General features: G+C 39.0%; 1 protein-coding gene across 1 annotated transcript in view; it reads right to left on the bottom strand.

Moving 5' to 3' along the window:
• The window catches only part of EFHC2 (EF-hand domain containing 2), a 232957-nt gene that overhangs the window by 78928 nt on the left and 137990 nt on the right, over positions 1–16039 (bottom strand). Inside the window, exon 11 of the mRNA XM_037065732.1 lies at positions 15026–15156. Coding sequence (XP_036921627.1) covers positions 15026–15156 — 131 coding nt within the window. The remainder of the gene's footprint in view (positions 1–15025; positions 15157–16039) is intronic.

Raw genomic sequence — 16039 nt, 5'->3', positions numbered from 1 at the left:
AACAAGAACCTAAACAACAAAGCAAATAACCAAGCAAAATATGACCTAACACACTGAAATACAGAACAGGCTGACAGGGTCCAGAGGGGAGAGGGGAGAGAATCACAGGGGAAAAGGGAAAGGATTCACAGGAACAAATATAAAGGACACATGGACAATAACTAAGATGGGGGATGGAAATGGGAGGGAGGTGGGGAGCACTGGGGGAGGTGGGCAGGGCAGGGAATATAAGACAGAAAACTGTACTTGAACAATAATTAAATTAAAAAATAGCTTGTCTCTAAAAATTTAAAAACAATTTAAAAAAGGAATAATAATTGCTTCTTGAATGAGAAATAAGGGCTGGGATTGACTGGCACAGGATGTGAGGGAACTCTCTGAGTTAATAGTAATGTTCCATGTCTTAACAGAGATTTGGGTTCCACAGGTATATGTATTTGCCAAAACTCAGCACATGTACACTTAATGTTTGTGCACTTTATTGAACATAAATTTTACATTAAAAGAAAAACTGTAAGTAAATTCTAAACATGCTAAAATATTTAGAGGAAAATAACATGACTGATTTTCTTTGAAATGCACCAAAGTTAAGATGGATTAATGGATGGAGGGAGAGATGTATGAATGGAAAGATTCCTGATAAAGCAAGTACAGACATACCTTGTTTTACTGTGCTTCACTTTATTGTACTTCACAGATACTGCATTTTTTTCCAAATTGAAGATTTGTGGCAACCCTGCATGGAGCACATCTACTGGCATCATTTTTCCAACAGCATCTGCACACTTTGTGTCTCTGTCACATTTAGTAATTCTCTCAATATTTCAAATTTTTCATTATTATTATATTTGTTACAGTGATCTGTGCTCAGTGAACTTTGTTACTACCATAATTGTTTTGGGGCACCACGAATCCCACTCATATATGATGGTGAATTTAATAAATGTGTGTGTGTTCTGACTACTCCACTGACTGGTGATTCCCTCTCTCTCTTTCCTCAGGCCTCGCTAGTCCCTGAAACACAATGAGATTGAAATTAGGCTAATTAATAACCCTATAGTGGCCTCTAAGTGTTCGAGTGAAAGGAATATTTGCAAAACCTCTCTGTTTAAACCCAAAGCTAGAAAATGGTTAAGCTTAGGGAGCAAGGCATGAAGAAAGCCAAGACAGGTAGAACAATGGGCCTCTTGAACCAAACATCCAAGTTGTGAATGCAAAGGAAAAGTTCTTGAAGGAAATTAAAAGTACTACTCTAGTTAACACATGAATAAGAAAGCTTAACAGCCTTACTGCTGGTATGAATAAAGTTTTAATGGTTTGGGTAGAAAATCAAACCACTTATAACATTCCCCTAAACCAAAGCTTAATCCAGAGCAAGGCCCTAAATTGCTTCAATTCTGTGAAGGCTGAGAGAGGGGAGGGAGCTGCACAAGAAAAATCTAAAGTTATCAGAGGTTGATTCATGAGGTTTAAAGAAAGAAACCATATTCACAATATAAAAGTACAAGGTGAAGCAGGAAAAAAATTATAATACTACATAAACGTAGTTGATAAAACAGTGGCAGGGTTTGAGAGAAACTAACTGTTCATGAAAGGAAGAGTTGACTGATACAACAAACTTCACTGTTGTTCTATTTTAAGAAATTGCCACAGCCACACCAAATTTCAGCAATCCCCAGTCTGATCAGTCAACAACCATCAACATCAAGGTAAGACCCTCCAACAGCAAAAAATTTATGACTAAAGGTTCAGATGATCATTAGCATCTTTTGATAATAAAGTATTTTTAAATTAACATGTATACAGTACATTGTTTTCTAGACCTACTATTAGACAACAGTATAGTCTAAACATAACTTTTATATGCACTGGGAAATACTCTTATGACTCACTTTATTGTGACATTGGCTTTATTGCAGTGATCTGAAACTGAACCCACAATATCTCTGAGGTATTCCTATACTTCTATAGTAAAATATTAATGGTACAACCTAAGTGATGGGTTTATGGGTGTTCACTGTTCAAGCCTTTCAACTTTTATAAATGTTTTAAATTTTTCATGAAATGTTGGGGGAAATGAATGTATAAGATTTGTTGCTAATTTGATAAGAATTTGAAAATTACGAAAACTATTTCATCCTAAAATTTATTTTTAAGCCCTAGAATTTTATAACAATAAAATATTCTGACCAGTAATATAAGAATTTTGATAAGCATATTGAAGTTATTTGAGCCTAATCAATAATTAAGAGTAGACCAGAGACATTGAAATTAAGAAAAAACTAACAGCAACCAGAGGGGAGATAGGAGGGGTAATGGGGCGAAAAGGGAGAAGGGTTGTCAGGAACATGTATAAAGGACACATGGACAAAGCCAAAGGGGGTAGGATAGAGGGTGGGAGGTGAAGATGGCTGTAGGGGGGTGCTAGGGGGGAAATGTGGACAACTGTACTTGAACAACAATAAAAAAAGAATAGAGCTTCAAGTGAAACAACTACACTATGATTCTGAGACTCTTGACTTTTGCTCAGAATATTCTGCCAGCATTCACCATTAGCTCTTTTTGGAAACTGAAGCAAGGAATAAAAAATGTTCAGTGCTCTTTGCCCTGGCTTTTTGGTTTTATTTGTTTGGGTTTTATTTGTTTTTATCTTTTTTATTTTTTAACAATTGCTTCATTGTTAAAAAAATCAAAGAATGAGGCATACACTATTAATGGCTTGGCATGCAGCCTGTTAGGATTTCTTCAAAGTATACACAACCCTTGAAATATTTATATAAATATACATGCACATATAACCTTTAGATTTTGGCATAAATAGGATCATATTATACAGACTCCTGAATTTTGCTTTATCTACAAAACAGCATGACATATGTATGGTAGCCATTAATGCCATTCACCAACATCTGGTTTCCCTTTTTCTCCTGAACATATGGATGGAACCATGTAACTAGTACTCACCAATAAATTAAGAGAGTAAATGATATGTATTTCTTTCCAGTTAAGGATTTGTTGGGCTCAACCCTCCAGAGGTCTCTTCTTTCTCTGGCACAGGATCGGTACTCAAGGTAGCAGCTGTTTTGTCAGCTTTAGTTCCTGAGTGGCTAACTATAAACAAAATTTCCCCTGACAAGAACAATGGATACAGAAAGCAAGCAAGAAATAATCCTTTGTTGATTTAATTCCCTGAGATTTGGGGGTTGGCTGTAACTGCAGCATTACTTAGCCCATCCTGACTACTACACTGAACATATCTTCAAGTATGCATACTTGGTCTATCTCATCCTTCCTCATGGCTAAATACTACTGTCTAAAACTAATAAAACAGAATGCATCAAACTATTTCCCTATTGTTGGGTTTGATTTTTTTTCTAAATTTTTGCTATGACAAAGTCTGGTGGAATAAATATTGTGTACACAAAATCTATTACAATCCATTTGTCAATTTTTTCTGAATATAAAGTTTCTAAAAATGAAATTAACAAGTAAAATGGTTTAAACATTTGACATAATGCTCCCAACTTCCCTCAAAATGCTGAACCAATTTAATTTCTATCAGCAGAAAGTGAGAGTACCTGTTACCCTACACGCTCACCTGCAGTCAGTTATATTATTCTTTTAAAATGTTGCCAATATTCCATGAAGATTATATTTCATTGTTGTTTTAGCTTGTACCATTATTAGGCTTCTTTTCATAGGTGTAGAGGCTATTTGTATGTCTGAGAATTGTGTATTCCTGTCCTTAACCCAGTTTTGTCTGTTGATTTTATAAGTGCTTTTCATAAATCCTGAATGTTAATCCCCTAGTTCTTATATCAGTTGTAAATATTTTCTCTCAGTCTATCCCTTGTTTTTAAGTTTGTTTATGGTATATTTTGCTATAGAGAAATGTAAAGTTTTCCTGTAGTCAGTCAGTACAGTCAACATTTCCTTTATGGTTTTTGGAAAACTGTGCCCTACCACAAAATATAAGTGTATTCAATGTTTTCCAATCAGTTGTCACTAAAACCTTTATGAATAATCCATTCTTTCTCTATTGACTTGAAAAGTTCTATATATATATCTTACAATAAAGTCCATAAAATGGGTCTTTTATAGACTTCATACTCTAGTTCACTGATATTTTTGTTTATTCTTCTACTAGTACATTTTGATATTTTCGAATATCTACAAACTATATAAATTCTAGTACTTAAATCACAGTATTCTTCTTTTTCAACACTTCTCCATCCCTTGACTCTTTGAGGAACCTCAAAATCAATGAGCCAATTTCCCTTCCACTATCCCACAGGACCAAACCAAATGTACCAACAGCAACACAAAAACACACATTGTAATTCTGATTGGAATTGCTTCAAATCTAGATTAATTTGGACAGGTTGAAATTTTTACAATAATGTCTTCCCATTAAGAGATATAATAAACTTTTGAAATAGTATTCATTTTAGTCTTACACACACATTTCTTGTCCGGTTTATTTCTAGGTATTTCATGGTTTTTTGTCGCTACAGTGAATAGTACCCTTCATTATATAACATTCATTTACTGGTTATTATTGCTCTCTATGTAGTTTTCTTGTATTTAGCTATTTTCCTGAATACTCTTAATAGTTCTAAACATTCTTAAATAAAGTCTTTTGTATTTTTAGATACACAATCATATTCAGGTTCTTATTTAAAAATCAGTCTTCAGTTCTATTTTGGGCCCTTTAATCAGTGATTCTTAAATACCTATTTCCACCATACCTAGGGGTAAGAAAAATAACAGGATTTTACAGCTGGAAGGAACCTTATAATGATATAATCCAAGGGTTACCTAGTCAAATACTTACTAGGATATGCAGGCAAAATAAGTAGGAGAAGGTATAAGACAATGAGGAATTGTAGAGACTTAGGAAATGAAATGCAGAGAGCAGACTCTGAGTTGGGCAGCTGCCACTCATCCCCAACCAGTTGTTGCCATAGGAAAATGTAAGCCCAGTTTCTACTTTTCAAAAGGTGCCAAATATATAGATTTTTACATTGAAAATCCTAATTTTAAAAACATTAAACAAAAGACAAACAAAATATAATTGCCAGCTTTTAATCTGGGAACTTGAATCTAATCCAATACTCTCATATAAGGCAATTTAAACTCAAAAAAGGTGTATCAGAGATTGCCAAAGGAGCAAAGTGTAGGAGAGGGCTTTGTATTTTGTTTAACTGGTTGATGGGTCAGGTCCGTATCTTTAACGTGCTAAAGCAGACAAGTATTTTGTTTGGTTTGGTAACAAACAAGGAGTTTACTCCCCAATACCAACATTTTATGTTCCCTCCTTGGCTCATCTTGGCTTAGATTTTCTACCATGGCAAATGAAAAGGGCACCTATTAATTCATCGTCCTATATTTGGGGAAATCCCTATATTATGTTCCCCATTCTGCCAACATGGAAGTCACAGCTCCATTTCCCAGCCTTCCTTGCAGTTGGAAACATGCAGGTGACCAAGGCTTCACCAATCAAAGGAGACTACATGAGACTTTGACTAAGAACAGGGGTGTCAAACTCATTTTCATCAGGGGCCACATCGGCCTCACAGTTGCCTTCAAAGGCCTGGAATAATTTTAGGACTGTATAAATGTAACTACTCCTTAACTGTTAAAGAATTCAAATTACATTCAGCCCTTTGAAGGCAACCACAAGGCTGATGTGGCCCCTGGTGAAAATGAGTTTGACACCCGACTTAGAAAGAATTAACAGACAAAAAACAAGTAGGGGTGGGCCATGTTTGGTGTCAGAGGGGTCCAGCTTTCTGGGGTAGCAAAGGACATAAAGTTGCCAAAGCTGTGGCAGTGATGGTGGCACTAAAATTGAGTTCTTGGCAACAGTGCAAATGTAGCAACGAGTTGTGGGTAGTGCAGTGGTTAACAGAGGCCATTTTCTCATCAGACAAATTCTACAGCCCAGTCTGGGCACTGTTCCTAGAATTTAGCTTCAAGCTTATTTCTCCAGCCCTTCCAAAGATACTGTCAACTACCCAGGATCCTTTAAATAAATTCCTTTTCTGCTTAACTAGCCAGAGATGATTCTGTTTTTTAAAATTAAGCTCTCACCAACACAAACACCATCAGGCAGTGACAGAATCAAATCTAAGATATTGGTCTTTTTGATTCCCAAGCCAGCATTCTTTTTATGACATCATACTATTTATATTTAATGCTTTTAGGAAGGTTCAAAATGTTATTTTAAAAATGTATGCTGAAGCTTCCATCTCATAGATATGCTATGAATACTGTCAAAGTGTCTATCTGGTTCTCAATGAGAACAGTTGTTTAAGTGCTTTTGGAATTTTTTATCTTTGTTTTTGCTTTTGTTCATATAGATTCATAGACTAGTGGCTTCCTTAAATGATGTTAGACAGTTTACAACAAAAATACCAATAATAATGTACACAGAGTTGTTCAAACAAAGATAGAGCAAAACCACATAAAAGAGATAATTGTCTTAGATAAATAAGGATGAGATCATTATAATGTTCTAAGCAGTAAATTTACAATCTTCTTCCTTGAAGCAGAGGACAGTAATAGGGTGAATTATATTAATGTTTCCCAACCTTGGTTTGGGAAATGATGTTTATTTTCCACCTTCATGCTCTCCAAGTTTTTAAAGAGTTTCTTCCAACCTTATTTATTAAAAAATGTTTTCAATGACCTCATCATGGGTAAATACATAACTAACTGAAATACCAAAAAAGAACACAGATCCCTATTACTATTTTTGGTGACACCATGTTCCAACTACTGACAAGGGGGTTTAATTTTCTACTGTGCACTATGTACTATAGTATGCTAATTAAAAACTTTGCATACAATATCAACTTTATCACAACAGCTGTATGTAATAGGTATCAATATCCTCATTTTACAGGTGAAAACATTGTTGAGTAACTTATTCAAGGCCACCCAAATGACAGTGCTGAGATTTGGATTCAGGTCTACAAGTCCAAAATTGGATCTATTTATGTTATACTACCACCCTCAGGAAAAAAATTTTATTTTACAAGACAGAACATTTTCTCAAGACTCTAAATATTAGTAATTTATTACATGAATATTCACAGGAAACCTCCTGACCCTGCGGTAAATAATGGGAGTCTGAGGAAGAACTGTGTAATAATTCACTACATTCACTGAGACCTGAAACACAATACTGGAGGTATCTGGGAAAGATACAAGGGTGAACTGGGCATGAACCCTGCCCTGTGAGAGGTCCACCCAGGTTGGGAGAAGAGATGAATGCACAGTAAACCAAAATACACACAGGCTACATGAGGTGGTGTCATCTCTGCTGAGTAGGTCAAGGCTTGGGGAGGTGGAAAGAGGGAGGGTGGGACTAGACACATCTTCCCTGGCATGTGGTTCCTGCTGCTACTTTCTGTGGTTCAGAGTCCAGGGCCGACATTGGGAGGCTTAATCCTGCCCATGACCCAAATTGCCTAGCTGCCAAGCCTAGTCTCTGCCCTGCTCCCTGCTGAAATCTTCCCATCAGGTATCTGAGGCTCTGAGAAAGAGTCTCTGTACTTTAGAGTAATAATCAACAGCTCTCATATAGGCCAATCTGACAGACCATGAAAAAATAGTCCAAGAAAAATAGGTACAGCCTAGAGGCAGAACTAGTGACCCCCAACAAGACAGAAGAGAAACATTCTTTTTCCAAACTGCCTCCTTTTCCCTAGTCCCTGCGATCCCTAAAGTCAATTTTCAGGCAAATATCTCAGAAAGGCCCACTCATTAATCCATTATCTACCCTGACACCTTAGGCAAGGATAGTTTATTAGTTCCTGCCCTCAACAGTTCCCTGAAGAGGTGCAAATATCAGAAGAAAAAAGATGCCTGGGCTTGTACCACTGCCCAGAGCAGCAGGTCCATGCTCTGAGTCCCCAGGTGTCACTAAGGGTGCCAGATCTGTAAGCAAAGGAGAGTCAGAACCACAGAGGTAGAGCCCAGAGGCTGACACTGCTATCATGCCTGTCTGCCTGCTTTACTATTTTAATGCCTGAATTTGTAAAGGGAACATTTTACAAGTGTATTTATAAACCTACACTTTAAGTGGTTCAGAATGTCACTGCCTGGAATGGGCCTTAGAGACCATTATGTAGACAAAAGAATGAGGTGCAGGTAGATAAAGTGAGTTGCCCAAGTCACTTGGCTTGTGAGGCTGAGGCCTAGCTCTCTCTGATTCTCATACAGTCAGAAACAGATTGCCTTTCCCCTATGCAAGGTAACCAATTATTTACTTGTTTGCTGCAAACTGGATACTGAATGCTCCTTGAAAAATAGGATCATTCATTAAATTACTCAACAAACATCTATTGTACCTGGCAGGAGCCAATTGTGGAGGCAGAGAAGTAAACAAATAACTCAGCAAGAGCTACCAATGAATAGTAGATGAAAAGCATTCAACATGTTTGGCCCAAAATAAGTATTCAATGAATGATGACTTCTACTAAAGCATTCTTCTAGTGAGATGGAAGTAAGGAAAGAAGAAGTATAGGCAAGGGTCAGAGCACAACTAAACCCACATGAAACACTGAAAGGATGGGATTTGCCCTGAAGACAATGAGGAGCAGAGGAATAACATGATCAGATTTTAGGAAGGTCACTCTAGCAAAACTTTGGGATACGAGAGTTAAGAAAAAGATTTCAGTTACAAAGCTCTCAAGAAAGTCCAAGTGAATAATGATAAAAAGCTGACCCACAACAGTGAAGCTGGGGAAGGAGTGAAGTAGTTTAAGCAGAGCAATTTCAAGAGGTTGGGAGAGGTCGAGATAGAAGAGAGAGGAAAGACAAGGCAAGCCCTGGCTCAAGGGGAGAAGTATTGTGGTCTCTACCAAGACAGGGTCCCCAGCTACAACTTTATGAGAGAAGAAAATAAAGTCAATTCAGGGAAAGTTATTTTTGGATGCCTAAGGGACATCTACGGGGGAGATGTCCTAGACCAGCAGTCCCTAACCGTTTTTTGGCACCAGGGACCAGTTTCATGGAAGACAGTTTTTCCATGGACCAGGGTTGTGTAGGAGAGACAGGAGGCACAGCTCAGGCACTAATGTGAGCACCATCCATGGACCAAGAGGAGGGGGGTTGGGGACCCCTGTCCTAGAGGCATTTGTATTTTCAGGTCTATAGTTCGGAAAAAAGGTCAGAGCTTGAGGCACTAATATAGGGAACTTAGCCTTCAGCAGCCAACCAGAGCAGTTAGGCCAAGCCACTTAACAAGTATTTACTAACGTCCTACTATCAGCCAGTCACTGTGAAAAGTGATAATGCAAAAGCAAAAAATAAGAAAGAGAAGGTCCCTGACCTCAAAAATACCACATTCTGTTGAGAATAGCCAGAGTATCCATACATACATATACAAATAAATAAAAGAAAAATATTATCTAGTAAAAGTGGCAAGCACAGAATTATAGGATGTGGTATGACATCCTATAATAGCCTATGTGGAACTTCCCTGCTCTGGTGAACACCTAAGGCTCCGATCCTGCTACGTAACAGGCACAAACAGCCCAAAAGATGGTGCAAGAAGAACTCAAAGTCCCAGAGCCCATAACTCTAAGAGACCAAGAGATTGCCAGCCTCTCAGATGCACAGTTCAAGACACTGTTTATCAGGATGCTCACAGAACTGGTTGATTACAGTCACAAATTAGAGGAACATATGAAGACTAAACTAATTGAAATGAAGGGAGATGCACAGGAAACCAATAGTGATGGAAAGAAAACTGGGACTCAAATCAATGGAATGGACCAGAAGGAAGAACAAAACATCCAACGAGAAAGGAATGAAGAAATGAGAATTCAAAAAAATGAGGAGAGGCTTAGGAACCTCCAGGACATCTTTAAACGTTCCAACATCCGGATTATAGGGGTACCAGAAGGGGGAAAGAAACAGCCACGAGTGGAAAACTTATTTGAACAAATAATACAGGAGAACTTCCCCAGTCTGGCAAAGGAAATAGACTTCCAGGAAATCCAGGAAGCTCAGAGAGTCCCAAAGAAGTTGGACCCAAGAAGGAACACACAAAGGCACATCATAATTACATTAGCCAAGACTAAAATGAAGGAGAGAATCCTAGAAGCAGCAAGAGATAAGGGGACAGTCACCTGCAAAGGAGTACCCATCAGACTGTCAGTGGATTTCTCAAAAGACACCTTCCAGGCAAGAAGGGGCTGGAAAGAAGTATTCCAAGTCATGAAATCCAAAGACCTACAGCCAAGATTGCTTTATCCAGCAAAGCTTTCATTTAGAATGGAAGGACAGATAAAGTGCTTCTCAGATAAGGTCAAGTTCAAGGAGTTCATCATCACCAAGCCCTTATTATATGAAATGCTAAAGGGACTTATGTAAGAAAAAGAAGATGAAAAAGATGAACAGTGAAAGGACAGCAAACACACAGTTATTAACAACCACACCTAAAACAAAAGCAAACCAAGAGGACAGCTAGATCAGGAGCTGAACCATAGAAATGAAGATCACATGGAGGGTTAGCAACAGGGGAGTGGGAGGAGGAGAAGGGGGGAGAAGGTACAGACAATAGCATAGAGAGTAAGTAGAAAATAGATAGGGGGAGGGCAAGAATAGTAGGGGAAATATAGAATCTAAAGAACTTGAGACACATGGTTATAAACTAAGGGGGGGAGAATGGTGGGGGAGGGAGTGTGCAGGTGGAGGGGAATGAAGGGGGGGAATAGAACAACTGTAATGGTATAACCAATAAAATATTTTAAAAAATCAGGTGGGATATCTCAGGAGTGAGGAGTCCCAGGCCCACACCAGGCCCCCCAGCCCAGGGTTCCAGTGCCAGGGAGATAAGTTTCCATAATTTCTGGCTGCAAAAACCAGTGAGGATTGAGTCCCTGGAAGAAACTTTTGGAGCCCCAAGCAATTCCTCTGAAAGAACCCACACATGGACTTACCTTCTCAGACTCACTTTCTCTGAGCTCCAACACTGGGATAGTGGCTTGAGGGGCACCAGTGGTGGTAAGGGGAGGTGGAGTTGTCTCGTATCAAGGCGAGCAAAGGCCATTGTCCCTTTTCTGGGCCATCCATCCACAGAGCTGGCAGACTGGTTCCATATCTAAGATTCCAGCAACCTGGCTAACACTGTTTGACCTGCCTTGGAGATCCCCAGAGACTCTGTCCCACCCAACTTATGGGCCCACCCAAGCTGCTTTTCCATATGAATGGATGGACTTGGCTCATGCTTTACAACTTTCTAAATCCTCTCACATAAGCAACAGCTAGCCTCAGTGAACCCCAAGCCCAGAACTAGAAACTAGATTCACAGCTTGGCATTGCCTGGAAATCTCCAAGCCCAGCAAAAGTAGCAGTCATCTCAAATTGCATTATACCTCAGGAAGGGTGGCCCCAGGCAAAACACAGGTGGGGGCTGACCTTGGCCTGCACCTCCTGAGAAAAGCCAGGGGCCACTGCACCCAGTGGACAGCTGTGGACCACATCAGAGCACCACCACCCTGCCTCTGCACAGCTGATCCTCCACAGAAGATGGAGGTTGGTGGTAAGTGATCACAGACAATCCTTGTAGCTGCCTGACCTGGGTAAGTCCTCCCATTGATTGGCCAACAGCAACCAAGTCTCAACTACAAGAGAAGGGTGTACTCAGCCCAAATGAAGGGCATACCTCAAGTACCCAGCTTGGGTGATAGTGGAGGCTGTGTCACTGGACTCTACAGGACACCTACTACATTAGGTCATGCTACCAAGACAGGGAATTACAGCAGCTCTACCTAATACATAGAAATACACCCAGGGAGGCTGCCAAAATGAGAAGACAAAGAAACATGGCCCAAATGAAAGAACAGATCAAAACTCCAGAAAAAGAACTAAACAAAATGGAGATAAGCAAACCATCAGATGCAGAGTTCAAAACACTGGTTATAAGGATGCTCAAGGAACTCAATCAAGACTTTAACAGAATAAAAAAGACCCAGTCAGAAAAGAAGAATACACTATTTAAAATAAATAACAATTTACAGGGAAATAACAGTAGAGTGGATGAAGCGAGAATTAAATCAATGATTTGGAACATAGGGAAGCAAAAAACAACCACAAAGAACAAGAAGGAAAGAAAATCCCCCAAAAATGAGGATAGTGTAAGCAGCCTGTGGAACAACTTTATGCAATCCAGCATTCATTCTATAGGGGTGCCAGAAGGAGAGAAAGAGCAAGAAATTGGTAATATATTTTTTTAAAAATAAAAGAACAGTTCTCTAATTGATGAAGGAAATAGACTTGCAAGTCCAGGAAGCATAGAGTCCCAAACAAGATGGGCACAAAGAGGCCCACCCCAAGACACATCATAATTAAGATGCCAAAGGTTAAAGATAAAGAGATGGGAGTGGGGTGTGGGAGAATGGATGAGAGGTGAGGGAATTAAGAAGTACAAATAGAGAGTTACAGTACAGCCATGGGGATGTAAAATACAGTATGGGAAAGGGAGTAGCCAAAGAACTTACACAAGTGACCCATGGACATGAACAAGGGTGGGGGATGGCCTAAGGGAGTGGGGATTTTGTGTGGAGTGGGGCAAAGTGGGAAAAATTGGGACAATTGTAATAGCATAATCAACAAAATATAATTTTATAAAAAACTAAGTGCCCACCAGTAAATTAGGGGGTCAGAAAACTGTGGTATATTTACACAATGGAATACTATGCAGCAGAGAGAACTCCTACCCTTTGCAACAGCATGGATGGAACTGGAGAATATGAAGCTAAGTGAAATAAGCCAGGCAGCAAAAGACAATACCATATGATCTCACCTTTAAGCGCAATCTAATCAACACAACAAACAAACGAGCAAAATAGAACCAGAGACAGGGACACAAACAAGAAACTGACAGTGATCAGAGGGGAGCAGGAAAGGGAATAACAGGGGAAAGAAGGGGAAGGGTCGAGTCAAGGAACATATATAAATGACCCATGGATAAGGACAATGGGGGAGGGGGACTGAATGTGGAAGTTGGGGGTGGGTCAGGCAGGGGAGAGTAATGGGGGGAAATGGGGACAACGATATTTGAACAACAGTAAAAAGCTTAAAAAACTAAAAAAAATAAAGATAAATATAAACAAGGGACTAAGAATAAGTGAGTGATCCACTTTATGTAAAACAGTCAGAAAGTAAGTCCATGTAAGGAAGTGATATTTAAACTGAGTCCTATAGTTTGTCATAAAAAGGATGGTGGTGTGGACATTACAAGCAGAGGGGACTGCATGTGCAGAGGCTCAGAAGCAAGCAGGAAAGTGTTTGGGAAATTGAGTGACAGCCAGCAAGGCCAGAGGACAGGGCTGGATAAAAAAGGGTGACATTAGAAATATAAACAGTCACATCACTCAAGGCCCTCTCTGCCAGCTACAGTAAAATGTTTGGATCTCATTGTAAGAATGATGGCAAGCCACTGAAGGGATTTTCAAGTCAGGAATGACCTGATCTCATTTTCATCTTAAGAAACTTCAGGGCCTAAAGATCATGAGCTGGTTACTTCTGAGCATTCATGCCTTGAAGCGACCCTCCAATCACAGTGTGGTGGTCCTTTATTCCACAAGTAATTAGGGTCAGTCCTCCATCTGTGGAGCAACTTTTCCTTTTTTGGATCTCCTGCCTGGCCTCAGTGCTTCCCCAAAAGCCCCATAAACTAACTAAAGTGTTTCCAATAGATTTTGCTAGAGTGCTGGGAGAATGGATGCTTTGGTAAAAGGACACAAAATAATAAAACAAAACCGCTCCCTCATTTCCGATGGAAAATTTTCTCCTGCACTGCTTGCCATTAGTCCATGGCCTGAGCAATTGTCTTTGTTCTTTACTTGTCTCCTTTATTTTGCAAAAGGCCTTCCTTGAGCATGTGTACTGCTGTAACAATAACAAAGAACTGTAAATTCTTATTGATCCCAGAAGGCTGGAAATTATAAAAAAAAAAAAACAGAAATATGTCCTTTGAATGCTTTTCTCTAAAGAAAATTTTAGAACAACAAAAGAGCTTTGTCAAAACAATAAATGAGCTTTTGGGATAGTTGGGGCCTCATGGAGGGCTCAGGTCACCAGGTATTGATGAAAGAGGTGACTTTAAGCACAAAGTTGGAAAGACCTCCCTGCCACCTTCCTGTGGGCTCATTCATTTCCTCATCTCTCAGCCCACATCTTGACTGCATGGAGCTGGTTCCTATACAGCTTTCAGCCACAACTGTTTTCAGGAGCCAGAATTCTCAGCCTAAAGAGAAAGTCCCCTTTGTTCTCCATCCATGATTTAATTTACATTCTTCTCTATGCTTCATTCACTTTGTTTTCAGGCAAAGAGAAGTCTCACAATTATACTAGACCCTGATTTTGAATTTCCCTGTTTCCTCTCTTTGGAAATTTGCCTAGGTCAGCCACTGGACAATCCCCTCAGAATTCAGCTTTACCCTAGAGAAATCTTTAGCGTTCATGATTTCTTATAATATTTCTATAACTACTGTCATGTATTTTCCCTCGATATCTATATTCTTATGTTTTTCAAAATACACAGATGTGTGTAGGCATATATACACACAGTGATATACATATAAATCACTTTTTCTCTGATAATCAGTAAAGTTTCTATTTCTATTATCTTTTCCAACTGGATCTCATTCCCAGAGAAATGACTCTCCTTTGTTGCCCAGATTTTGAAGGGGTGTGGTTAGCTCCATTTTTTTCTGCCTTTCACACTCAGATGCACCCTTTCTGGCATTCCCCGGATTCTTCAATACCATGATTCACAAGACAATGTGACCAATTGACTTTCTACATTTTTGTCTCTCTGTTCTTACCTATAAACTTCTTCAATATGCAAATGCATAAGAACTTACTAGAAGTGGGCCAAACTTAACTACAAAGTAATATAAGTGCAAAGAATTGTCAACTTCTAAGAAAAAAGTATGTAGTATTAAGAAACATTAACAATAATCTTTAGAGGAAAATAGATTATTGTTAGTAAAATATGGCTTACCTGAATGTATTATAATCCACTGTCTTTGTCAAGTTATAGTCAGCAGCCCTAAATACCTGCTTGATCTCCGTGGATTTTGATTTCTCATCTTTCAACTTTTGTAAGGCAAGTTCAAGGTTGCTAAAAGGATACTGGAGATAGAGGGGGAAGAAAGGAAAGATTATTTAAACATGCCTGACACATAAGGAGCTCATCTTTCTGAAAGCCAGAAAACAGACTTCACACTGTGAACCTAAAATTAGCTGGGCATGTCGTTCCACAGAGATCAACACAAAGAAGACATGACTAGATTTTTTATCTCTTCAGTTAGGGCTATAGGACTAGGAATGACACTAGTAAAATAAACCCAGATCTGAGAGAAATGAGCTAAAGGTATGGCAAGCCACAGGAATCAGAAAACAAAATTTACTCTGACTCTGCCTCCTCCCTTTTACACTTAAACATCGGTCTAGTATGTTGGAGACCCTAATGGAGAGGAAGGAAATTCAAAATTGGATAAGTGAACTCCCATTTTCTGTAGCTCTTTAGAGTGAGCCCCCAGAACTGTTAGTCACCATGCTATGTAATGAGCACAGCAAGGCCAAGTGTTAAAGGTCCACACACACTGAAATCCCTTTACATTCCTTCTCCAGGCAGCCCCCAATTTCTGTCTCCTACTCTGTGATTTGGTTTTTGACTCTAAAAATACTCCTTATTCAATCTAGTAAAACATAAGATTGTAAACAATTACATATAAGAGCTAAAAAATTAGAAGACTAAATATGAAAATAACGTGGATGGTGATTTAATATAAAGCCCCCCTTCTTCCACCAGGGAGTTTGGCACCTATTGTAGACCCCATTCCTTCCTTCTTTTACATTTCCTTTCATCTATTTCCCTGATAGTATCTATTAGCTTTTTTGAAAAGACTCCTCAGATAATATTAAGTGTATGAATCTTTCTCTGCTTAGAATATCCCTGTTAAGGGCAGTTTTTAAAATATGAAGTTTTTACTTGGGGTGCTGATACTAGGTA

This window comes from Sturnira hondurensis, unplaced genomic scaffold (genome assembly GCF_014824575.4).
Source record: "Sturnira hondurensis isolate 20B ecotype Veracruz unplaced genomic scaffold, ASM1482457v3 Scaffold0016098, whole genome shotgun sequence".
Taxonomy (NCBI): Eukaryota; Metazoa; Chordata; class Mammalia; order Chiroptera; family Phyllostomidae; genus Sturnira; species Sturnira hondurensis.
This window is presented reverse-complemented; position numbering and strand designations above follow the sequence as displayed.